Source organism: Amblyomma maculatum, chromosome 3 (assembly GCF_055883805.1).
Source record: "Amblyomma maculatum isolate TAMU_Amacu chromosome 3, ASM5588380v1, whole genome shotgun sequence".
Classification (NCBI taxonomy): domain Eukaryota; kingdom Metazoa; phylum Arthropoda; class Arachnida; order Ixodida; family Ixodidae; genus Amblyomma; species Amblyomma maculatum.
In genome coordinates, this window is record NC_139346.1 from 50,779,365 (window position 1) to 50,804,519 (window position 25,155).

The 25,155-nt window shown below is 46.9% G+C and overlaps 1 protein-coding gene across 1 annotated transcript in view; it reads right to left on the minus strand.

Moving 5' to 3' along the window:
- Positions 1 to 22,685, minus strand: part of LOC146194733 (S-phase kinase-associated protein 2-like) — a 42,787-nt gene extending 20,102 nt beyond the window's left edge. The window contains exons 1-5 of the mRNA XM_084597519.1: positions 21,613 to 22,685; positions 16,630 to 16,801; positions 15,626 to 15,786; positions 12,973 to 13,056; positions 11,150 to 11,264 (exon numbers count right to left, since the gene is read on the minus strand). Coding sequence (XP_084453645.1) covers positions 11,150 to 11,264; positions 12,973 to 13,056; positions 15,626 to 15,786; positions 16,630 to 16,801; positions 21,613 to 22,670 — 1,590 coding nt within the window. The 5' untranslated portion in view covers positions 22,671 to 22,685. The remainder of the gene's footprint in view (positions 1 to 11,149; positions 11,265 to 12,972; positions 13,057 to 15,625; positions 15,787 to 16,629; positions 16,802 to 21,612) is intronic.
- Between the last annotated feature and the right edge of the window lie 2,470 nt (positions 22,686 to 25,155).

The following is a 25,155-nucleotide window of genomic DNA, read 5'->3' on the forward strand; positions in this document are numbered from 1 at the left end:
GTAAAGACCAATTGTCAAGACTGTTTGACACTTCTGACTATGCCTGCCCCAGGTGAAACTTTCCAGCTTGCACGACTGACACAGTTCTGTGACAATGGAGGGCTCCTTTATCCGACTGGTTGCTTATTTGGCTTTGTAAAGAAGCTTGATGACTTGTTCACAGGCTGCTTCTCCCGTGAACAGCTGCACTCAGACAGCGTTTTAGATGTGCTGACAATTGTGAAAGGCAGAAATGGTCAAGAGGTTGGCTGTTCCAGCCATAGTTCGACTCTCTCTGCAAATATAATCAAATTCTATATTGTCACACGACTGCACTTCTACATTAAAGGGATAAATCTTGACAAGGCAGGGAAGTGGCAAAAGGCAAAGCATTTAATTGAAGCTGAGCCGCTGCTCTTGAAATATGTTTGCTGTTTGCGAAGTCTGCTTTTTGCATTGCACTGCTCAAAAAGCAAACTTTTCTTAGAGATTTTACAACCAATATTGGGTCTCCGCCGTTTTCTTCACACTTTTATTTTCATGAAATGTTCCTTAAAAAACTAAAAGCGAATGCACCAACGTCAGTCTGTGGAAAGGCAGAAAAAGAAAACATCTGATATACATAGTAGTGCCAGCATAATTAACGATCCTTTTCACATTGGAGTATAATTAGATTAAGCAACCATTAGATGTAGAGATGCATGATTTCTAGCACAGATGTGGTAAGTTGGAATCCTTAGACTGTTTAGTTTACCTAACCCTGTCGCAGTGGCCAGTGGGTATATTGCACTCTACAGCTGAACTCAAGGATGCAGAATCGAATCCTGGCCGCAACGACAGTTTTTCTATGGAGGCGACTAGCAAGGTGCCAGTGTTCTGTGCGGCGTCCACGCGCTTTAAAGAACCCCAGGTTGTCCAAATTTCAGGATCCCTCAACTACGGCGTATCTCGCAGCCCGAGTCGCTTTGTGAACCGAGCCAAACCCCTAAATTTAAGATTTCTGTCCATATTAAATAATGTATGAGCCTTAGCCTTCTTTTCAAATCCCCCTCCTTTTTTTTCTTCCACATGATACGCAGCGAGAGTAGGAAATTTAAAATGTAACAGTAAACGTGTTTAATTATATGTAACTGCTGCAAAAAGGTTAGGGCCGCGCACCAGCGCCTGTTCAATATAACTGCTGGTTTTGGCAAAAAGATAAGGGATTTGTTCTAAACACGTACGCCTATTATTGATATACGCCCGTGAAAATATACCTGACCCTTCCGAATGTATGAAAACTAGGAGAGCTTTAGTTTGTTTCTATGAGAGCTTTTTCCCTCAATGCCATGCTGACGAGTTTCCACTGATAACGGGCACAAGCTGAGAGAAACCTAGCTGACCTAGCTGCGTCGCCACAATGACAATGTAAGCAAAAGTCTTCCCTTATCAAAAAAAAATTTTGACAAAAGAGCATTCCGCTAATTGGATCGGTGACTGTCCACCTTTCGCGCAGCCAGAGACCAAATCTGAAGTGGCTGCTTACATTGAAAATTATGGTGGCGCCACCTCGTGGGTGAGACATAAACTGCGACATTGAACGACGCTCAGTCAGCCCACTACCCAATATTCTGGAGCACTTTAGCCTGGCGGCACCCGGCAGCGAAAACCTGCTACGGAATGCACCAGAATGCTCGCTATGACTGTTGAGTGCGCACCTCGTCTCGCGCACGCGGGCAGATTTGAAAGATTGTTTTTTGCGTCTTTAGTAATCTTTCTGCGCATTGTACACGGTATGGGCCGACTTCTGTCTGCGAGGAGCTGTGTGAGCCACGGGCTACTAGTTCGAATTAATCGTTGTGGATACTGGCATGTTCGAATTATCGGGCGTTTTCTTCTATTGAAATACGTAGGGCCATGCCAGGACCCGAGCGTCAGTTCGAATTAACCGTAAGTTCGGACTAACCGAGTTCGAATTAACGAGGTTTTACTGTAGGTACTTCCTCACTAGTCACTTCATCGCAAGAATTTTTGAGCTAGCTTCAGACCCAATTCAACGGTTAAAAAAAAAGAAAACACCTCGAGGGCTCTGTTTTGTTCATGACGTCATCGGATGACACTCGGTTAGCAGACTTCAGATTGTCGTGCCCATTTTCCTGAGCGTGGAATTTCACCTTCCTACACTGCCCACACATTCATCGATCTCTGCCTTTCCTTTCTCATCTGTGCACTCAATGCTTTCAACCTTCTCTCATGTCTTCCTCGGCCGCTAGCTTCTGCAGTTTCTTGACCTCTCGAAATTGTGTGCGACAGCAGCCCGAACAACCCGGGTCGTTTGCGAGCGCAAGCATGCAGGTGGGCAGGCTGATGTTGACAGCAGCGCACTTCCCTTAATATCCCTGCCCCACTGAGTGCAAATTACCGCATAAACACATGTAAGGGTCGCATCCGTGCATGGGCCGCGCTCCCATTTTCCAAAGCAAAAATTTTTTTTTTAAATTTGTGCAAGGGTCGCACCAATCACCCACGCGGGAATAGCCTTCAAAATGCACGTGCACAGAACCTTCCAGATGCCGCCCATGGATGTTGCCCGAAGTCGCGGGTCATCATCATTATCATGCTTTCCTTCTGTTGCACGCTTCCGCAATCCATATCGGCATCGGTATCGCCAGCCCCTGCCACCTCGGCTTTGTTTTACGACTTGCGCGGTCAACTTGATGGATAGGGTTAAACTTCTGCGCATTATCCGCATCGACATGGCTGTTATTCTGGACGGCCTCATTGGCATGCTGCAACCCCTGGATGTCAGCACGAATCGGCCTTTTAAGGTGGAATTCCAAAGAAAGTACTCACAATGGATAGTAAACGGCAATCACAACTAGATGCCAGCTGGTGATTCAAGAGGGCACCGCTCGAAACTGCTTGGCTGGGTTTTGTGTGCGTGGAACTCCGTGTCTAGGGACATTGTGTCCCATAGTTTCAAGGTGACCAGAATTTCAACACATTTGAAGACAAATACTTGCGGGGTGAACGTGCACCAGAGCATAGCACCAGCTTGGAGTCGGAAGACCCCGCGAGTGGCAATTGCATGGTATATAAACACCGCACATTCACTGATTGGTCTGTATTTACTAGGAAAAAAAAATTAATTTTTCGTATGTCGCGTGTATTGGCCACACCCCGAAAATTTGCCTTCGAATTTGGAAAAAAAAAGTGCGGCCCTTACATGAGTTTATACAGTAGCGTGCACTCCTGGTGAGCACGGCTTTCTAAAAGACCCCCTTCTCTCCTACTTCCTGTCAGTGCACCATGTCTGTAGCTTTGGTACCGTACGTCTTCTGTAGTTTGACCAACGGCGGCCGGTCTCCTCGTGCAATTGGCACGATAGCCAGCAATGACTGCATGGATGCTGGCAGCCTAGTGTGAGACGTGCACGCATGCAAACATGCCTTTATCGTTTCCAGCCATAACGAGTGCTTTCAGGATGTTCGGCAAGAGGCATCTTTTGTGGTGCATAACAAATGGAATGTATGCATATCATCGTCGTGAGCATGGATTTATCATTTCAAGAGATGATTACGAGATCATTACGAAGTATTTGGATATCAGATTACAGGTTAGCACAAATTACTCGTCCGAGAGTTTTAAGAATTGAGATTAACGAAAGGGTAGTGTTGCATTTTTCTTTTAAATTTCTTTCGCATGCTGCATGCATCGTTTAGACCCAAGCCATAACATGCATGCACGCGTGTTTTATCTCATGAGTATGCATCGTCCGAGCCAGAATTGATGGCGCAAAACGTCAGCAAAGCAATTCAGAACGTGCAGTTCGGCAAAGTAGGGTGTCGCCGATTTTCGCAGCTGCATGCAAGAATCGCGCACAAAAGAGCACGCGAGCATATATGCTACAGTTGAACTCGGATATATCGAACTCGAAGGGGATCGCGAAATATTTCGATATATCAATAATTCGATATACAGAAATCGGCTTGGAATGGCACTTACGATGCGAATAAACGATACCGTATTTGTCGCATAATCAACTCACTCACATAATGAACCCACTCTCCACTTTTGCACTTGAGAATTTGGGGAAAAAAAAAAAAATAAGCGTTAAGGCCAGCTCGTTCACATGTAAGCGATTAAGCGACCTCAGCACCGCAGCAGCTCAAAACAAGGTTTCTATGTCGCCACGGCAGAAATCGCCAGCGTTTTCGCTTGCATGTTGATGGCGTGTACCACTCCGTTTCGGTCGTCTCATACACAGCTCATTTTTTGGTAGCGTGCCAAGATGCTGCGCAGCGATAACGTCGCAGCGTATTTATCTTTTGATAGCTCCTGCGGCGGCGGGGAGTGAACTTGGCAGACTGCCCGTGATGGTTTGATTGCACAAGCCTGGTTCGATTTATCACCTCACACTTGGGGCGGGCGTAGCCCACTGCTACAAAATCATTGGAAAGCGTGATGCAGTAGCTGCAAATGCTGTTTGAAACGAAAAATGTTAAAAGTCGGTGTCATGATCGCAGCTGGCTGCATGGTTTCGTTGATTCATATATGCAAGGATAAACGACTCACGCAAAAAAAAAAAAAAAAAAAAAAGCCGCTTCGTAACGCCATATCTCAAGCTATGCCACACGAACATCACAAAAATAAAAATAGGCTCCCTCAAAAAAACAAAAAACAAAAAAAAAAACACACACAAGATAGATCTGCCGTTTCTTAACTTCCGCAGGCGCCATAGCCACGTCAGCCGTCGCGCGCAGAGGGTTTGCAACACACGCTGGAGAAAGCGCCCGACGTTCAGTCTGAGAACTGGCTGAGCTGGCTTGGCGCATGCATAGCACGTGCTACTGCGAACGAAGGCCGGGAAAGAGGAAGGAGATAGCTCGGCAAAAGAATGGGCACACCGTTGCGCTTCGCTCTATCACGTTTTTTTCCTCTCGTTCCTACCGGTTCTTTCTGGTTCATTCATGCACATGGCTTGCAAACATCACGTCTGGCGGGCAGGAATCAATAACCACAGATGCGCGCGCCTTTGAGGAATGGGTGTGGCACTGTCCTGGACCAGCCATCGCCGAACTGTCCCCTCTCAATCCTTCCGCGCGTGGCTCGAAAACGTCACGCGCAAACGGCTGAGAGTGATGCGATCGTCTTTGGGGAAGGCACACTTTCCAGTGCAGAGTTCGATATATCGAACGACCGGCGAAACTGAGTTCGATATATGACGCGGCTTTCCTATACATTTACATGAGATTTTCAAAGGGATATTCCGCGAGTTCGAGATAACCAAAATTCGATATATCCGGGTTCGACTGTATAGGCAGTGGCACGGGTGGAGGCTCTTTATTTTTCTTTCCTTTTCATGCCTCAACATAATATATGTAGAGGCAGTGGAGAAGATTTGCCGAAATGATTTTCCGGTGTAGCAAGGAGTTTGCCAACTGTTTGAGCAGAAGCTTGTTTACAATACGTAATGCCAGACGAAAGAGAAGTGTTCCCAGAGAGTTTGTGTCGATGGGGTGTCTTAGGGTCATCAAAATTACGGCAACATGCAACATGCAAATTACGGCAACATGGGCAGAGCTGACTAGCTGGACGCACGCGATCACCAACAAATACAGTCGAACCCGGTTATATCGAACCCGGATATATCGAATTTTGGTTATATCGAACTCACGGAATATCCCCTTGAAAATCCCATGCAAAAGTATAGGAAAGCCGCGTCATATATCGAACTTAATTTCACCGGTCGTTCGAGATATCGAACTCCGCATCACGCACTGGAAAGTGTGCCTTCCCCAAAGACAATCGCATGACCTTTGGCCGTTTGCCGCGTGCAGTTTTCAAGCCACGTGCGGAAGGAATGAGAGGGGACAGTTCGGCGACGGCTGGTCTGGGCAACGCCGCGCCCATTCTCGAAAGGCGTGTGCATCTGCAGTTATCGTTTTCCGCGCGCCAACACATGACATTTGCAAGTCATGTGCGTGTGTGTGCTCATCCTTTTGCCAAGCTATCTCTTTCCTTCAGCACGCGCTACGCATGCGCCAAGCCAGCTCAGCCTGTTTTCAGACAGGCGTCGACGCTCGCTTTCTCCAGCGTGTGTTGCGAACCCTCTGCGCGTGGCGGCTGAGGTGCCTATGGTGCCTGCGGACATTAAAAAGCGGCAGCTCTCTCTTTGTTTTTCTTTTTGCGAGTCATCCTTTCTTATCGTTGTGCTGTTTGGACGTTAAGAAGCGGCAGGGTTTTTTTTTGTTTTTTTTTATGAGAGTCGTTTATCCTTGCATGTATGAATCAACGAAAGAACGCGGTCAGCTGCTGCGATCATGATGCCCGCCCCAAGCGTGGCGTGATAAATCGAACCAGGCTTGTACGTGCAATCAAGCCATCACGGGCACTCTGCCAAGTTCGCTCCCCGCCACCGCAGGAGCTCTAAAAAGATAAACGCGCCCGCCCCGACGTTATCGCTGCGCAGTATCTTGGCACACTGCCAAGAAATGAGCTGTGGATGAGACGACCGAAATGGAGTGACGCGCGCCATCGACATGCAAGCGAAAACGCTTGCGAATTCTGCTGCGGCAACACAGGAGCCTTGTTTAGAGCTGCCGCGGTGGCGCGAGCAGCGAGAGGGACGCAGTTCCAACAAGTTTGAAAATTATCGCTCTGTCGCTGCCGCTCGTCGCTGATATCGCTCAATCGCTTGCATGTGAGCCAGCTGGCCTTAACGCTTTATCTTTTTCAAATTCTCCGTGCAAAAGTGCAGGCTAGGTTCGTTATGCGAGTGGGTTGATTGCGCGACAAATACGGTATCGTTTTTTGGCATCGTAAGTGCCGTCACAAGCCGATTTTTGTATATGAAATTATCAATATATCGAACTATTTCGCGATCCCCTTCGAGTTCGATATATCCAGGTTCGACTGTATATCTATGCTGATACAGTTATCCGCAATACAGTACTTGGATAAAATTATTCCAAAAATAAACCCTGTTCGGAATTGCTGACACATACCTAGTTGCTAGTAGAAGCGACAGCTGCAGTATGAGCAAGTTTCTACACAGAAGCAGTGGCATATCAGCTGATGCCAGTGTGGGTTGGCTCACACGGTCAGCTTGTACGCTAACCCCGCTGCTCCAGCATCGCTGAACTTAATGGTCTCTGTGTTTTTTATGAAAATGTTGAATAAGGCAGTGTCATGCGGAAACTACTTGGCATTGTACTGGCTGAATCCAAAACACCGTCCGCTGTGGCCAAAGTTGATGGTTGTGGCTACGCTGGCAAATAAACAAGGCCTAGCTGTGACCAGGAAGCAGTGCATGGCCGGAGTGCAGTACGTCGCCTGCAGCGCTCATGAACATCACCTCTGCGGTAACCTCACATCGCCCGGTGCTGCGTGTAACCGGTGCAAATTTTTGGATTTGTGTGATGTAGCTGAAGGCAGATCTCAATTTAATTAAACATGCAAACGATAGATGCTGCAAAGACGGGAGGGGACTACAGTTGAATCCCGCTATAACGAAATTCACGGTGCACGAAAAAAAATTCGTTCTCGCGGAACTTCGTTATCGCAAAAATTTGACGTGAAACGCAGAAAGAATTGCCCAAGCAGCAGCAAAGGCGTTTAATGCCAAAAATCTGTAAGCTTGGTTTGCTTACGCTTCACGGCGAGCAACGCCGTCACGCGATTTTCGCACTCGGTCAGCAAACCCATTGCAACATCGTCGTCTCGGACAGCAACGAAATTCCTGATGACATCAAAAGCGTCCATCACCTGTACGGCGGTTGCCGCAGCCGGCGCTTCCTGTACGTCGTCGTCTTCTTCATCGGAAGAGTCCTTATCATTCCGGGCAGCTTTTATGATCTGCTCATCACTCACATCTTCGTGAACAACAACACAAGCGTCAGCGCCGATGTATTCGTCGAGCTCGAGATTACGCGGCACGGTTCCTATTTCTCCCAGCGTTTTCCAGGCGGCCGCAATCCCCGGAGCCGGTGACGCCTCTTCGTCGTCGTCTGTAACGCCTGGTGTTAGGCCAGCAGAGTGTACGGGTCGACCTTCGGCAAATCCGGCGTGCCTGAAACAGTTCACAATTACTGAGCGCCCCAGTGTGCTCCAGGCAGCAGACATAATCTGCAGTGCAACGTACAAGTCCACCTTCGTGTCTCGGCCGGTTTCAGTGTTAAAAAGCAGCCGCTGAATTAACCTCCCGCGGTAAGCGCGCTTCAGGCTAAGAATCACGCCCTGATCGAGAGGCTGTAAGACAGACGTGCAATTGGGAGGGAAAAACCTCAGCTCCGTGTTAGTGAGCTTGACTTCGTCGGAGTGATGCGCTGAACAATTGTCCAAAAGCAAGCAAACTTTACGGCCCTGCCGCTTCATGTCGCGGTCGAATGCCATCATCCACTCGGTGAAAATAGCGTGGGTCATCCATGACTTGTTGTTCGCCTTGTACTGCACAGGTAGGCTACGAGTTCCCTTAAAACAGCGCGGCTTGGCACTTTTGCCTATGACTAACGGCGGACGCTTGTCCGAGCCATCCATGTTTGTGCAAAGCAGCACTGTGATGCGTTTTTTGCCGTGTTTACCGCCGTGACAGCGCTGCCCCTTGAAGTCGAGCGTCCTAGCCGGCAACATCTCGTAGAATAGCCCGGTCTCGTCGGCGTTGTAAATGTCTGCAGGCGCGAAGTTGCTTAAAATTCCAGCCATGTTACTCGCCTTCCAAGCAGCTGCTCCGTCCACGTCTGCTGACATTGACTCGCCGCACAACACTTTTCCAACGATGTTATGGCGGGCCTTGAAACGGTTTAGCCAGCCAATGCTGGCTTTAAAATCATCAATGCCAAGTAGGCATGCATAGTTCAAGGCTTTCTGCTGGACTATGCTTCCGGACAGAGGGACGTTGCTGGCTCGTGCTTCCACAAACCACGCATGCACTGCTTTGTCCAACTCTTCATGGAGGGGCCGCGTCACCTTTTTGTGCTTCGAGGATGTGCCTGAAGCAAGTGCCATTCTCACGCCGTCCTTATTGCCTAGAATCGTTGACAGCGAACTTGCAGGAATTCCGAAGTCTTCAGCAATTGCCGCTTTCTTCCTTCCGCTTTCTGCTTGGGCGATTATTTGAGCTTTTTGCTCAAGGGAAAGAGTTTTGCGTTTTTTCACTTGCGTTGCCATCGTGTCCTGCGGATGAAAACTCGTCGTTGTCGAAGAGAAAGGCAGCGAGTGAACAACGCGACCACGACACAAAGCCAAAATGGCGGAACTGCAATCACGTGATTTCATGCTTAATGTGGCTTTGGATTTGACTTGGACTTCTCGCCAATAAAACTAGTTTCGGTTTCGATTTTGAACGTGAAAATTTCGTTGAAGCGGAAACGCTCTGCAAAAATGGTTCGTTGTGCAGAGAAATTTAGGCCATTAATTCTTATAGGATACTCGCGGGGAATAAAAAATTATTCGTTGTCGCGGAAATTTCGTTGTGGCGGTATTCGTTGTGGCGGGATTCAACTGTATAGTATGCTGTTGCTGCGCCGCCAGTCGGTACTCAAAGATTGACGCCGTCTATTTTATGTGTTGCCCCTTGAACATATCTGAAGCAGAAGTGTACAATCAGTGCTATGTTGATTCATGCCAACTCGTGTGCTTTTCACACTCGGAAGGCGCCGAAACATACTTTCAGTCCACACACTGCGCCACAATCTCAGTTAACGCGAACCGAAGCGCGAAGCGGGGTTCACATATGCAGCACTCGAGCAGACGACTTCCGCAGCTACCGGAGGTGTGTCCGCGACGTTGTGGCTGTCATGGCTGCAGCCTTTCACTTTCTGTAGTTGTGGCGTGGGTACTTATGCCAGAACAGTTCCCAATCTCACTGCAACATGACAACTGAGCAACCTGTGAATCTCAAAAAACGGTGTGTTTAAAAATTATTAATAAATTGCTGGCTTTGTTCCAAAAAGTATACTTTGGGCGAATGCTCAAAACCATTCGTTCTACAAATGAAAAATGCTTATCAGTGGCCTTTCCAGCCATTTCATAGTCCCTTTAAGCCCTGGTTATTTTTGAGTACTGTAGAAGCCCGACAAGTTCCCGGCTCATATGCTCAAAATCAGGAGGAGTAAAGCATCTCCCATAGATTTATATCATTTTTCTCTCAGTCAATATGTTCCCGGATAACATGGTTTCCCAGTTACCACATTCGAAATTTCAGCAAACTGTGGTCAAATAAGTTTTGCAATCAACCAGACATGTGCCAACAAGCACTTGTGACATGAAAAACTGATTAGCGATGCTCATTTGTCACAGTTGCTTTCCTGCAGTGAAAAGATGCAAAGAGGCGAAGCATCAAAGGATGCCAACAAACCAATACATGAGGCCTCGTTCCAGCCGAAACACGATTTCATGAGGAGAAACACACTGGCTTCTTTGCAGTGCTTTAGGCGCACAGAGGTGAAAACTATTTGATAACTACAACTATTGACTTGCATGTGAGCTGGCCGTGTCTGGGGAACTTACACATGAGCAAAAACGCTGCAACTGTACGCCATTGCAATGGCTTCCCCGCATGTCACTGGTGTAAGGAGGTGAAGCATCTAGAAAGGCCAAAGGAAGAGATCCCAGCTAGTCATTGTTTTCTACGAACCGGATTAGTTACTCTTTTTCATGCTGAGGACAATGCAAGTACAAACTCAATTCTGCAAGAATTAAAAAAGAAAAAGAGCAGTGCATACTTTGTCTATAAATGCTAATCGACACCTTTATGCAGTGAAAAGCTTAATTCTAAATGCTTTTGTACCTCATTCAGCAGTTGTATTCTTCAAAATCAGGCAGTCTGGATAATACGTTTTTTTCTCATTTAAAAAAAAAAAATGTATCAACAAGGTTCTACTGTACTAGCATCAAATTTAAAACGTTTTGCATTACATTAGGGGCGAGTGAATATTTGGTATTTTGAATAAGAATAAGAAACAAATAAGAATACGAAAAAAAAAATGCCTTCAAATACTGAATTGAATATCTTGCCTAAATGGCACAAAGCCAAACAGGCTGAGATCACACTGAAAATTACTATAGGCCTTGCAATTAAGCAGATGCATTTATCTCCGTACATTTTGGATAACCAGCACTACTTTTTAAACGCCCCTTGTAGAAGAGTAGAATAAGTGCATCGGACGTGAGAGCTTCCCACCCTCCTCACCTCGTTGCACTGCTCGAGGTGGATGTAGCGCAGTTTGGGCATGCGGGTGGGCAGCTCAGTGAGGCAGAAGCCGTGGATCTTGAACAGCCCCAGCAGCACCAGGTTCACCAGGTTCCTGCATTTCACCAGTCAGACACAGCCGACACGAGGAAAATTGAACTATTATGCTCATCATCACTGTGCAGTGTGTGCAGTCAAACCACGTATACAAACCGGCAGTTGGGCAAAGCGCGAGTCCATAGAACTAAATTCGCAACTGCCACACACCAATCCAAGTAGTTTGTCCTCAAAGCCTTTGTTTGTTACTATCAAAAAGCCTAACCACGAGACAACAATATAAGCACAGACATTTCGACAACTCCGCGCTGTTCAATACCACGGGGTTCAAACGACGTTTGAATGCAGAGTATGTTTACTTCTGCGACTGGTTAGCAGGGCAACTGCCAGGTAGCAGATATTGCCTACTAGAGTGCTGTCTTGTTTTTATATATATATTTTTTTAAAGTTTTATCCAACTACCACACCTGTAAAAGCATTGCATTATGCTCACTTTTCAGGGAAACTCAATTGTTGCAGATGCAGATGTCAACTTGCTTCACTGTCAGATTATGGACTTCCTCAAAACTGCAAGCAATGTACGTGAGTAGCCATCTTCTGCGCTGACTGAGCTGGTCACACTTACGACGCCAATGCCAAGCCCAACACTTACGACGCCAATGCCAAGCCCAACAAACAGGTACATAACAGCTGCACTTTTAAGATCATATGTTTACTTTCACCCATTACTACAATGGCTTGGTACGTGCAGAATCTGGCTGTTCGGCACAAGGACTACGTGTCAAATCCTATCCACAGCAGCTGCATTTCGATGCAGGGGAAATGCAAAAGGCAACCGCATACTGTGCACGTTTCAGTACCCCATGTAGTCAAAATTAATCTGCAGTTTCCCCCTTTTTCCCCTTCACTCCCTCTCTCATGGCATGCTTGAGGAGGCCATTGAGAAATGGGACCAATAGTACTACATCTTTCCTTCGTTTAAAGCAGTCACTAATGCACAATAATAGTCGTCAGTTTTTCCTTATTTAAGATCAAGGTGCCTCACTTTGTTTTTGAAGCACACACCAAACGCTGCCTTTCCTTACTGCCTCCTTTTTAACACTGAAGCTGATATGAATCAGCAGTGCATGGCTTAGTGGGAATCTTTCCCTATAGAGAAGATTCAAATAGATGTAAATATACAGCATACCTGGAAAGCATTTTCTGGAAGTAACTTGTGGATCAAAAAAGGCCGAGATAGTGAGCGAGACAGGTGTGGAAGTTAAGCTAAAAATCTACGGCTTGCATAATTTAAAAGCAAATTTTTTCACGAAGTGCAACAATTCTGCATGTACCTATTCCAGCATTTCAGTGTCGCTTATGTCATCACTCTAGAAATTCGGATCGGTGGTCACTCCATACATAAGTAGATGCAATTTCCTTGCTACCTGTCGTAAACAGGTGCTGCCTTTTGAGACTGTTGAATAATACTTTAGTTTTCTGCACATCAATCTTCATACCCACCATTCTGCTTTCCTTGTTAAGCTCCCTAATCATGCTTCTCCCTCTTTCGATCCAACACGATTGACCCACACTTGCCGAGCACAGCCAAGAGTGGTAAACTACTCTACGGATTGCAGCCACGTCCAAGTGGTCCACCACTCAGAAACGCCCATTTCAAACAGGACACGTGAGTGTGACATAATCAAGTGCTCTCGAGGGGCGCCGGAGTTCTATTTACTGTCAAAGGAATATAAGGTGGGCATAGTGCAGAGGAAGGCACTCACGGGCAGTTGGCCACAATGGTTGCCAGACCATTCTCAGTGATGTCCCAGCACCAGGGGAGCTCAAGCGTGCGCAGCTGCGGACACCTGCACATCGCATACACACCAGCAACAAAAAAAGAAATATTACAGCTGAGAAAACTGACTTAAGAGCGGGACATTTCATTGCCACACAGTTAATTTGCAAATACTACGAAGTCAATAGCAAAAGCGACTCTGCATACTATCGGTAGGAGACTCAATACATCGGTAGGAGAGTCCAGGGGCAAATTAAATTACCCGACATGATTTTTCTGAGAAGCGCAAAGCCATTCAAACCCTATACTGGTTGGAAAAGATGAATAAAAAACACAGAGGGAGAACGAGTATATACTTCAAAGGAAGAAGTTGACAGGGTCACAAAAACATGCAGGAACTTCACTCTTCAATACATTCGCATATTTGCACAAACACAATGTGAGGGGAGCTTGAGAACTTTGAAGAAATTTAAAAAAAAAACGAACCGCCGAGAGGCCATCAAGAAAATGCTTAAATATGAATGTAACAGACACATCGACATCACTTGGCAATGCTTCCCATATGCACATCACAAATGAGTGAAGCCACGCCTTTGGTACTTTAGTGGACACAGCCTCCAACACTATAGTGACGACTATCACCGACTGCCATTCCATCACTACATAGTGTGTCCAGTTGCCCAGTCCTGCCTCCTGTTCTTTGCGTTCCTTAATACTGTTACGCCCTTAGCATCGCGACCGAGACGTTCTAGCTGGTTCAGTATGCCAGGTACACACGGCCAGCGGGGAGCAACACAGATGCCACAAGACAAAGGTCGAACGAGCGCGTACACTTCTTCCTCTTCCTTCTTCCCTCCTCAGTGTCCTGCTTGAGAACAAGTCCGTACCACTTCCCCCGTCGCAGGCGAAGCCCTCCGGGTGAGTCAATCATCAGCACGAAGATGACAGGGTTTCAGACGCGCGACGTGAGCAAGCTCAGTCCGTGAAGAATGTCGGCCACTTTTGGTAAGACGCGCAATCCAATAGGTGAGGTCACTAATTTTTTCGAGGATAACATAGGGACCGATGTAGTGCGTGAGCAGTTTCTGACTTAAGCCACGCTTCCTTAGTGGACGCCAAAGCCAGACCGTCTCGCCAGGGAAGTAGGTGACGTGGCGATGGTGGTCGTTGTAGCGGGATTTCGAGCGCTTTTGTGAGGCGAGAGTTCTCAGGCGGGCTATCCGGCGGGCTTCTTCAACCCGGCAGAGGATCGCAGCAATCCCAGGAAAACGGAAGGATGGTGTCGAGGGTGTGTCGAGGAGACCGAGCATAGAGGAGAAAGAATGGACTGTAACTTGCAGTTTCCTGTTGGGCAGTATTGTAAGCGTATGTTATAAATGGTAGCACAGAGTCCCAGTCCTTGTGGTGGGCGGCGACGTACATCGAAAGCATGTTGGCGAGTGTCCGGTTGGTTCGCTCGGTCAACCCATTTGTTTGTGGATGATAAGGGGTAGAATGTCGGAAATGCGTTTGGCACAAACAAAGGAGTTCTTCGACAGCACCAGCAGTGAACTGATGACTTCGGTCGCTGATCAACACTCGGGGAGGCCCATGACGCAGTATAACAGAGTGCAGCAGGAAGAGGGAGACTTGGTGGGCAGTAGCCGATGGAAGAGCTGCCGTCTCACAGTAACGAGTGTGGTAATCAATGCAGATGACGATCCAGCGGTTACAAGAATGAGACTTGGGAAAGGGTTCCAAGAGGTCTACCCCGACCTTCTCAAAAGGGGGATCTTGGAGGCTTCACAGGATGAAGGAGACCAGGAAGAGTGCCGGTGGGGTGTTTGTGACTCGCACACTGAGCACAGCTAGCCACATACTTCTCAGTGGTTTCACGCATCCGTGGCCAGTAGAAACGTTCTTGGATGCGATAGGGCCTCTGCGCAGACCCCAGGTGTCCCGAAGTGGGGTTGTCGTGCATAACGCGCAAAACAGAGGAGCGTAGGCTGACGGGCACTACCAGAAGGTAGCGGAGACCAGTGGCAGAATAGTCCTTTTTGTACAAAAGACCACCATACAATAGGGACTGGAAGCTGTAGGGCCCCTGCAGTGGTAAAGAATGGTTGAAGATTCTCGTCCTTCCTCTGCTCATTGTGGAACGTACGAGTATCGGGGAATGGAGGTAAAACTGCAGCTATGTAATGATCAAAATTGTCGGCGTCACATTCCGTTGTGGAAAGAGGTAAATGTGAGAGACAGTCCACGTCAGCATGCTGGCGTCCACTCTTATACGAAACTGTGTAATCAAACTCTTGTAAACGGATTGCCCCCCGTGCAAGACGGCCAGATGGGTCACGGAGGTTTATAAGCCAGCCCAGGGAATGATGATCAGTAACCACTGTGAAGGGCCGCCCGTATAGATAACAGTGAAACCGATGAACGACGAAAACTACAGCTAGGCGAGGTTGACATAAAATGCCACAGCATAGCAGTCTCATCTGGCACTCGGCTTTGGCATTTTCAGCGCTTAAGCAGTTTTAAGAGCAATCCTGTATATTCTCTTTATAAGCTTGGTTACCTCTAGATCGGGCATCTGGTATGTTTGCACACAGAGACTAGCGCACAGTGTCAGGTAAAACAGGTGGCGTCACAACACGCACCCTCTGACGAGCAGGGCCAGCGCTTCGTCGTCCAGAGCCAAACTGTCCAGCTCGAGGCGGGTGAGATTCCCCAGGCTCTGGTTCTCAAACATGCGCCCCAGTCCCCGGGCTGTTAACCGGGGCCCACGCCGCAGTTTCAGGTGCCGCAGTTCATGAAGGCCCTGCGGTCAAGTAAATGCTGCTCTCTGCACTCTCATCACGTGAACCTTTCATTCGTCGCATACATGTTTCAACATTGAAAAAGCAGTCCACATGAAGGAGCAGTTATCAAACGAAACAATGCCCAGCACAGGATTTCTCACTTTAAAAAAAAATAAACTCCAGTGGTAACATATTGTCAGGCACCACAGAGGAGAGAACAAGGAAGTGTGATAAAGCTCGCCAGGAGGAAGGGTGAGCTCGCCAACGTTCAGTGAACGCCCCAGCTAATGTGGAGTCATTTTGTAAATAAACCTAACAATGTTATCACTCATCCCTGTCATAAATGGTGTAGATTGGATTCAAAGTTAAGCAACATTAGATAAAATTGTTGTAGCAATTCTGCATTCAGAGGAAATGTAAATCAGACGTAATGAAGAAGCCTAACATGTTGTCCAAGCCGTAACTAATCTATTCAGAGTCAGAAAAAAATGTGCCTAATAGATGCGCATTAAATACCAGATGTTATAAAAAAAAGTACAGGGGTGTGCGACTATTCTAAATTTCGAATACGAATTGAATGTGTTTGCTCTTCGATTTGCATTGTAAAAACTGATAAAAATTTTCCAATATTAGAAAATTACCAACTACACAAATTTTCGAATTCACCGCAGATCCCTCGAACTGCACGCTTCACTGCAATATTTGACCAGTATTTTACAATACACTCTGACATGCGGTCAATCGCGAAAAATAAATGAATTGTTGCCTTTCTACATAGTGTTTGCTCAAAATCTCTGCATTTATCTTGGAAAATTGTTCTAGGCGAAGGAAAACAAAATCGGAGCAGAGAACATTGTACTTGCCTGTATGCAGGTGAGGCTGTCATCTGAGAGATTATCAGCATAGCTGACGCCCAGGCAGCGCAGTTGTTTGCAGACACGCAGTGCTTTGAACGAGGTATCTGTAAGCTCCTCCCCATCGAGCTCGAGGGAGATGAGCTGGGGACCGAGACAGCGGCCCAGCTCACACACCGCCCTGGAACACCCATAAGCAGAGAAAGTATGTAGAATCACATGTACAGCTCAAAGCCCGATACCAGCCTGAAACAAATGCAAGAGAGATGCTAGAACTGAAAATGAAACCAGAGATATTTGTTTCAGAGTAACAAAGTAAAGTGGACAGACTCAACGAAAAATGTAGCGTTTTGACAGGACAAGGGAGACAAAGACAGGACAAAGCTACAAAGAAATGCAAAAGTGCATTGGCAAGTTTTCAAAAACCTATGAAATGCGTATTTAAGAAGACATGTGAAATGTCAAATATTATGCAGTAGTTATTTTTAGTCTGTTCTGGTGACGTCTATCTGTCCCATCAATGTCATGACATCGTCAGAACTGAGGCAGACACAAGGAATGATCCCAGGCATAATGAACAGGGCACGAATATGGGCGACAACAAGACAAACAAAGTGTCTCAATGATGGGCATGTTCTTGGTATCTATGCTGTGTGCAGGTTCTGCACTCTCGGCCTGTGAGCTGTGCCCATGTCATGAAGAGGAGTCATGACCATGAAAGGAGCGAAAGCACAGCTCTGTGACTTCACAGGTTAAGTCACAGTGGTAGGCCAACCTGAAAACTACTCAATATCCCTGGTGTGCTCAGCATAAACATGGCACCTCCACCAGAGATGTTACCTGGCCCAAGCCAAGGTGTCGTAAGGGTGAAGCGGCAGCTCCAACCATAGGATTCACACTCAATTTCATCAATAACCACTTTAAATGACAACAGTCAAATCAAGGCAGGCACAAGAACAACCCAGGCTCAATGCAGTACTTGCACAAAGCACAAAACAGACCACAAAACAGAACCCTGAGACTGAGAACACGCGCGGCATGATCTCCTCGCCACTCATTATTTGCTGCAATATAAAAATGCATCTTGTTAAAAAAATAAAAGAAAGCAAACACGGCAATAATGTCGAAATTTGGGCTTGTTGGTTCATACTTCCAAGCTGTAGCGCACACATGATGAGAGACTGAGAACGAGAGGACACACACAGCGCTAACTTTCAACAACCTTCGTTCCTGTTGATTCCGTGAATGACTTGCGAGATCACGACGATGTACTGTGTATATATAGAGGTGCCGTTTTTCCAAATAAAGTTGTTAGAAGTTAGCGCTGCGTGTGTCCTCTCGTTCTCAGTCCCTCGCCTTGTGTGCGCTACAGCTTGGAAGCACGAACATGGCACTTCCTCATTAGGATGATAGTTAATTTTAAGAATGCAAGGACATCAACATGCATGATCACACTAGGCTACTCTGCCAGGTCCTCAAAAAGGCACGCAGCATCGAAAGGAAGGCCTACAAGGATGGCAACCAGTAAAAGCCCAACGCCAGAGCTAACCAGGGTCACAATTAAGTTCTTTCACAGAGCTTGATGCAAAGCTGCCGCATGATAAATACGCTGTCAGCTGCCTTGAAAAAGCTGCTTCAGAGGTGCCAGTTTTGTAACAGACGAACACACACCACTTGGCTATGTGCCCTGGAACTTGTGGGGCTCTTAATTAAGGTGACGCTTTGTGTCAAAGTGCTGGCCGGCAAGAAGAAATTGGACAGTGCTGTCTTCTCCAAGTGCTGCAACGCTGCTTGCAACGAGGTAGAGCCCATTGTAACGCCTTCATACTCCTCCATGCCATGTCATTCCCCCTTCACCCGTGTGCAGTAGCAGACCACGGTCACACTCCTCTGGCGTTTTTCTCCTCACATTGCACCACCTTTCTACCTCTCCTTTCGTCCTTGAATGCAGACACTTGAGTTGACATTTCATTGCAAAAAACAAGAAGAAAGCGCGAATGTATGGGGCAAGAACATATGACACACATCACAAAAAGTGCTGCCTTTCATCGGCATTTTTTTTTAAAATCCCGTCTAATATCTATAATAACAATCATCACTGTAAACAGTGCACCTAGACATGGTCCCAGAAAAACAATTATCTAGTTAATATAGCGAATTCAATGCGCTATTTTGTTTACCCAAAGGGGTTTTTGCTCTTTATAAATAGACATTTTAGTAGTGTCCACACTCAAGGCTGTTACGGGACAGAAACGTACATTTCATCAATAAAGTTTTAGAGGGCTGTGGTCACTACTTCCTCAAAGAAAATACAGCAAAACATGACAAGCACTTCTGGAATATATATATAAAAATAAAACTGTACACTTAAACAAAATCCTTAATATTTTCTCTATTTACAAAAAAGATTGAAAGATATATACATATATACAAGGAGCAGGCAATGAGGACCTTCGTTTGGACTTTGAGCACCCGCTTCACCCGCGCGGGCTACAGCCTTTGCCGCATGAGAAACTGCTGCACCAGATGTGATCGGTAGAAAGCATGAATGTGGTGCTGCAGTGGCAAAGCAAGGTTTTGAATGCTAAAATAAAAAGCAAAACTATTGGTAACCGGATGAGCGTAACTATCTTAGATGAGGGGAGCTAGACTGCCTAAGTGGGTCTTTTGCTGTGCGTTCAATCTGCTGTTCACACTTCATGCCGGCATGCATTGCAGGGACTGCATAGAAGGAACTGTATCTACAGGAATGAAGGCAATCTGCGCTGTTGAATCGCTCAAATAAATGATTGCAGCCCAGAAACACTGTTGCTCAATAAGGCAGTTCTCCATACCATTCACAATTTTCTCAGTTCACTAAAAATTATTTGAAATATGTTGCTTGCTCACTGAACTTTGTCTTTTTTTGTAATCCTTATTATGGTGAAGGTGAACTGCGAAAAACGTCTTGTGTGCTGCCCAATGACACAACGCATCAGGAACTCTATGCATATAAAAGTGATTCTGAATCATTCAATGCGTGTCACAGCTAACTTGCAAAAGCCTAGACAAAAAATGACTAAATACAATACTGTTACGGGTGGAGAACGATGGGGGAAGAGAAAGAAATGCATGAACGCTGGGCTCTCATTGCCTGCTCCTTGGCTGTCCCTCACTGTATATATATATATTGCATCTCCTTGTGTAAATACATTTCTCCCTGTTATAACATTATGCCAAAATTTAAAAATCGTAGGCAATTCATAAATGTCGTAGAATTTTCAGACCTGCATGGTGCTCTGTGTTTTGCTCAAGGACCTTACTGAGGTGGCCACAATTACTTCTGCAAGAGAATTATACAATATATTTTTAATAATTTAGAAAGCTGAATTAGAGGAGGATAGGTGGACAAAGTTTATATTTTTTTATTTGTCCTTTGAAATTTTCATTTGCTGTTTTCTCGAAATTCGTGCGATCGTATCTCTGTACTGAAACATTTAAATATAAGCGTTATCAGTGTGATAGACAAGTATGCTAAGAACATTGTGTGGTATTATTGCAGCTCTGTCATAAACCTTTTTTTTGAGATAAAGGCCTGCAAAGTAAGCAAAATTTCGTTTCCTGGTCAGATTTTGAGAAATTTTATAAAAACATTTAAACTACTCAGGAAAGCAAAAATTAACTGAATAGAAACAAAAACATGGATATATTTAGTCAGACAATTTTCAGCTATGTAACATTAATATATTTTGTGTATTCATAACCAAATTTGGCCAATACAGCAAAAAAGTGCGACACTCCACCTTTTCATCATTAATTCCCTGTGCCTGGATAAATTTTTGGCAGCAGCACCAATTGCAGATCTCTTGTTTACAGTCATAAGGCAACAATATATAATATTTTGAAATATATTAAAAGGTCAACCGAAAATGCTTTGTTCAATCTTACGTGGAAACACCCAATGGACAGATTTTGTGGTAGTTAAACTGCTTAATGGTTATTTGCAGATTATTATGCCCTGAGCGAATTCCTTGCCAGGAAGGCAGTGCGCCAAACAATTTCATCAATAATATACTTTTTCTGGCAGTTAAACTCCACAAGTTGGCCTCCATATGCACAAGGAAAGTGCAAACAGGGAGAAAAAAATTAGCTGGGTTTAAGCTTTAGTTAAACCCGGTAGGTTGCATATGCAAAGCCGCCGTAGCTTCTCTTTCTGTTCTTCTGATTCTGCGGCGCGGCTACCGACCGGGTTTACCCGACGGCTTGAAGAGAGGCCCCATCCAAACACTGCTACCAGCCGGGTTTAAGCGACGGGCTGAATTTTGGCGTAGTAATGCTTATGTAATAATATGCAAAAAGAAAATAGCACTAATGATTAATTTTTGCAGATCAGAAGCTGTGGTTGAAGCACATGCTGGCTGATTGTGATTAGGATAAAATCCAGTCATACAAACACCATCACCATCACAAAGAGAACCTGACCATATAGAGGGTGCTTTCCCAAACAGTCAACAGTCAAAATATGGCAGTCGCTTTCTTTTGTCATCTCACCTTGTAGTATTTGCATCATCACTGGTAACTCGCTCTGAATAAGCGATTGCCTGTGTTACACAGGCAGGAACGAAGGCTTTCATAGAGTTAACTGGCGCTTTTTAGCCAGTAGGTATTGAGCCACTGGCACCCTGGCCCATGATGCAGCATTGTGTGTCACAGGAAGGAATCTAGACTCTTCTGCAATTTGTGACGCAGGATAAGGCACAAGAATAGGATGTAAGGAAAGGGAAATGTTCATCGTAGATGACAGGTATACGTATGCTACTCAGTGCGCAGCATTCCTGCGACGATGGGCACGAGCACAGCAAGTAGGGTGGTCACGAGCAGCTTGAAACACTACACACGGTTCTGCCTCCTTCTCGAACTGAATACCAAGAGCAAAACTGCGTTGTTACTCCCTTTCTTCATCTGCAGCAAGCTTGCGAATGCACTATGAACCGAGCACAGCACAGCATATACCTGTCCGTTATCCTGGGAATGCCGTCGGCGTTGAGGAACCTCAGGTGTGGGCAGCCGCGCGCCAGCGCTACGATGCCCTCGTCGGTGACCAGACCACAGTGGGAAATGTTGAGGCTCACGAAATACGGCAGTCGGCAAAGCGCCGCGAGGGCCGCGTCGTCGATGGCCTTGCACCCCTCGACGTTCAAGTGCGACAGCTCGCTGCAGGCGTCCACGAGCGCAGACACAGCCCCGCAGTTGACGCCCACCGAGAAGCCCACGTCGAGTAGCCGAAGCCTGCGAACCGCGAACGAGCGGGCTGCCAGTTCGAGCACGTGCGGCGACGCACGCATGGTCAAGTCCTCGAGCAACGGCGCCCGGTCCAGCAGCGACCCGAAGCTCGACGCGTCGCATTCGCTCTCTACCTCGACGCGCTTCCACAGCGACGGGTCGTACGCGACCCTGCGGAACGATTCGGACACACGCGCGACCACCGTCAACTCATAATGGGTTAAGTACGAGAACACTAGCAGCTGAAGTTCGAACGGCAAGTCTTCAAACTCGACATAGCCGGACCCGCCCGACAATGCGAGCGTGCTGATGGCGTCGTCGCAGTCCTCGACGTCGCCGCCGCTGACGGCTTCACAAGAGTGCACTTCTCCGTTCATTGCAGCGTCAGAGAACTGCAAAGGACATAACTCCTGTTCACCACGATATACACAAGCCGGGCAGGCACCACCAAGACATTCCCTGCAAGCCGCCCAGAGGCCGGACGCAGGACAGTTGCCGTAGGTTGGACCGTCACTCAACAGCTGATGCGCTCTGCATGCAAGTGATGCAAGTTTGGAACCGAGCCGCACCGAGCTTCTCGCTGAGGCACCGTGTCTCCCTCCGAGAGTCAAAATAAGAATTGACGATGTTGCAAGACAAGGAGAGATCAAAGAACTACGATATAAATAAATTGTCACGTGCTTCCTTGCGTTGCTGCATGCTCTGTTGGCACAGCGCTGCTCTCGGGCTTCACCACGCGGATAGCCTCTGAGATACGTGACTTCGCACAGCGAGGCAGTGCCAGCCATACAAAGTGCCAGCGATGGTATAGTTATAGTATAGAACACTATAGCGATGGGCCACAAGAAAATAGTTCGCTAGATTCCCGCCAGAAGACCTCAGTGTTTATGATGTGTTTTTATGGCGCGGCAGTTTTGGATGGCCATCGCTGTTATTTTCCGAAATGGCCATCTAGAGCGGACCGTCTGCATCTACATTTTGACGAAATAAATGTTTTCCAATCTAAATTCGAAATTTCGGGTCTTTGTCTCCGGGTAGCGGGTCTCTATGGCAGTTCGGGTCATATAGACCCGCTACCAGGAGACAAAGACCCGAAATTTCGGAAAATAACGCCGATGGCCTGGCGGAGGAGGCTTACTCCAAGACCTTCTCTGCGGCCACGACGCAGGGGAGCCGGCAAGGAGACCAGTCCCCCTGGCTGAGCCCCTGCCCCGAGGTCCATGTCGGTGTAAATAAAGTCTTCTCTCTCTCTCTCTTCCGAAATTTTGCATAAGGCAGAATTCGTTCGCCAGCTGCTGAAATTTTGAAGGCTTTTGGTCATTCTAAAAATGCACGTTAGATTAAAATTTTGTGGGTCCCCGCTCACGCGGGTCATCCTGGGAACGAGGCGGCGCACCGGTATGCCCGAGGATTCGTCGTAGACCGGGAGGGGCGTTACCCCTAACTAAGATCGGCTCGCGAGAGAGACCCCACGTACAAAAGAATAACGATTTGGTACAAAAACAACAGACTAAAATATCCAGAACCCCACCAAACACTTAGCAAATTACAACACTACTCAGAAAACTTCAGACAAATACGTGCTTTAAACCATATAAATTAGCACAATGGTATCCAGGCGAATACAGCCCCTCATGTTCCCTTTGCGGTGATCAGAGGGCAGATCTAGAGCACATCATGTTTAAATGTGAAAACATGAAACCGCCGAAGGGCCTGCAGATTACCAATTCGGAACAGCGGTAGGCCGCATTGCTTAGCTTTGATCCAAGGCGGCAACACGCCATCACGCGTCCTGGGCCAAGGAGGTCGTCGAGCGCCATCGAGCGGCGATCCCTGGCGCGGCTTGAGGAGAAACATCCTCCCACGAACAAAGAACACATCAATTTCTCCTCAATAAAGTTTCCTCCTCCGAGCAGCCGTAGAGACGCTGCCACCCGGAGACAAAGACCCCCTCATCACCTACAAGGAGCTCTCTGAGACTCCCCGACTAAGCAGAAGGATCCATCTACCACCAGATAGGTCCCTAACACCCTCAGAATACAGGGCCTGGAGAACTATTCAGGCCAATCGTTTCTTCCCTTATGTTACTCTGCATAATGAGTTGACAGGTGACCCAGAGGCTTGAAATCTCTGTAACATATACCTCCGAGTCAAAATCATCTAATCTGGCAATGCCCATATTCTCCGGGAGCTAAAGAGTCTGATCCTCTTGATCAAATTACCTGCAAGTCCAACATCCGCAGCCCAAATGCGGATGTACAAAAGATCGTTCTAAGCCTGGCGGAGGAGGCTTACTCTAGATCCTTTTGGCGGCCACGGTGCAGGAGAGCCGGCAAGGAGGAGACCCGCCCCCTGGTTGAGCCACTGGCCCGAGGTCCTTGTCAGTGTAAATAAAGTATTCTCTCTCTGTCTTTGGTACTTGAGGTAACCGACAAACATCACCAATGTCATAAAGAAAATGGCGAAGGAAAAGACGGCGACGTTGTCGAAAATTTTTATATCGGCGCCTTTTGAAGTGATGTCTTCACATCCTGGTTTCTCAGAGGATTGGAATTGGTGTGTGTGTGTGGGGGGGGGGGGTAGGCTAAATTTTAAGGGCGAGGGAGGGGGTAGCTATAGTTAAGGTAGAGAAGCAGCAGCAGCTTTTTTTTGTAAAAAAATATCGACACGAATTAGTGGGCCGGGGCATGCAGAAAATTGTGTTCCAATAGTGTAAAGGAGAAGCGCGCGGTAGCTTTTGTGATCGTCATAGATTAAAAAGCGATCTACACGGTCAAGTGAGGTGCATTCAGAAAACGGGGAAGAAGTGGAAGTAGGGTATACACCACCTTTGGTGGTGTGTGGGAAATCACTGATTCATGCTACTAACACTGGACATCAGTCATTTGCCCATGGTAGGGTATGGTGGCTGTAGCCCCCTACAGCCATCATAGCAGCGTGACTATAGCCACACTACCATAGCCAGCCGCATCCCTACCTATGGTGGAAAACCTTGAAAAAAAAGGGTTGCGCTGGGGTCGCTTAGAATTGTTCGAAGTTGAGAGGTACCATGAACCACAGAGTAAGCTAGCGACTCCACTCGAGCCACCAATGGAACCCTTGAAATCAGGATGGATGGTTTGGTTTGCTTTGGGGGGTTTAACGTCCCAAAGCGACTCAGGCTATGAAAGACACCGTAGTGGAGGATTCCGGAAATTTCGACTACCTGGTGTTTTTGAACGTGCAATGACATCGCACAGCATTTAGCGCCTTGCTATTCGCTTCCATCAAAGA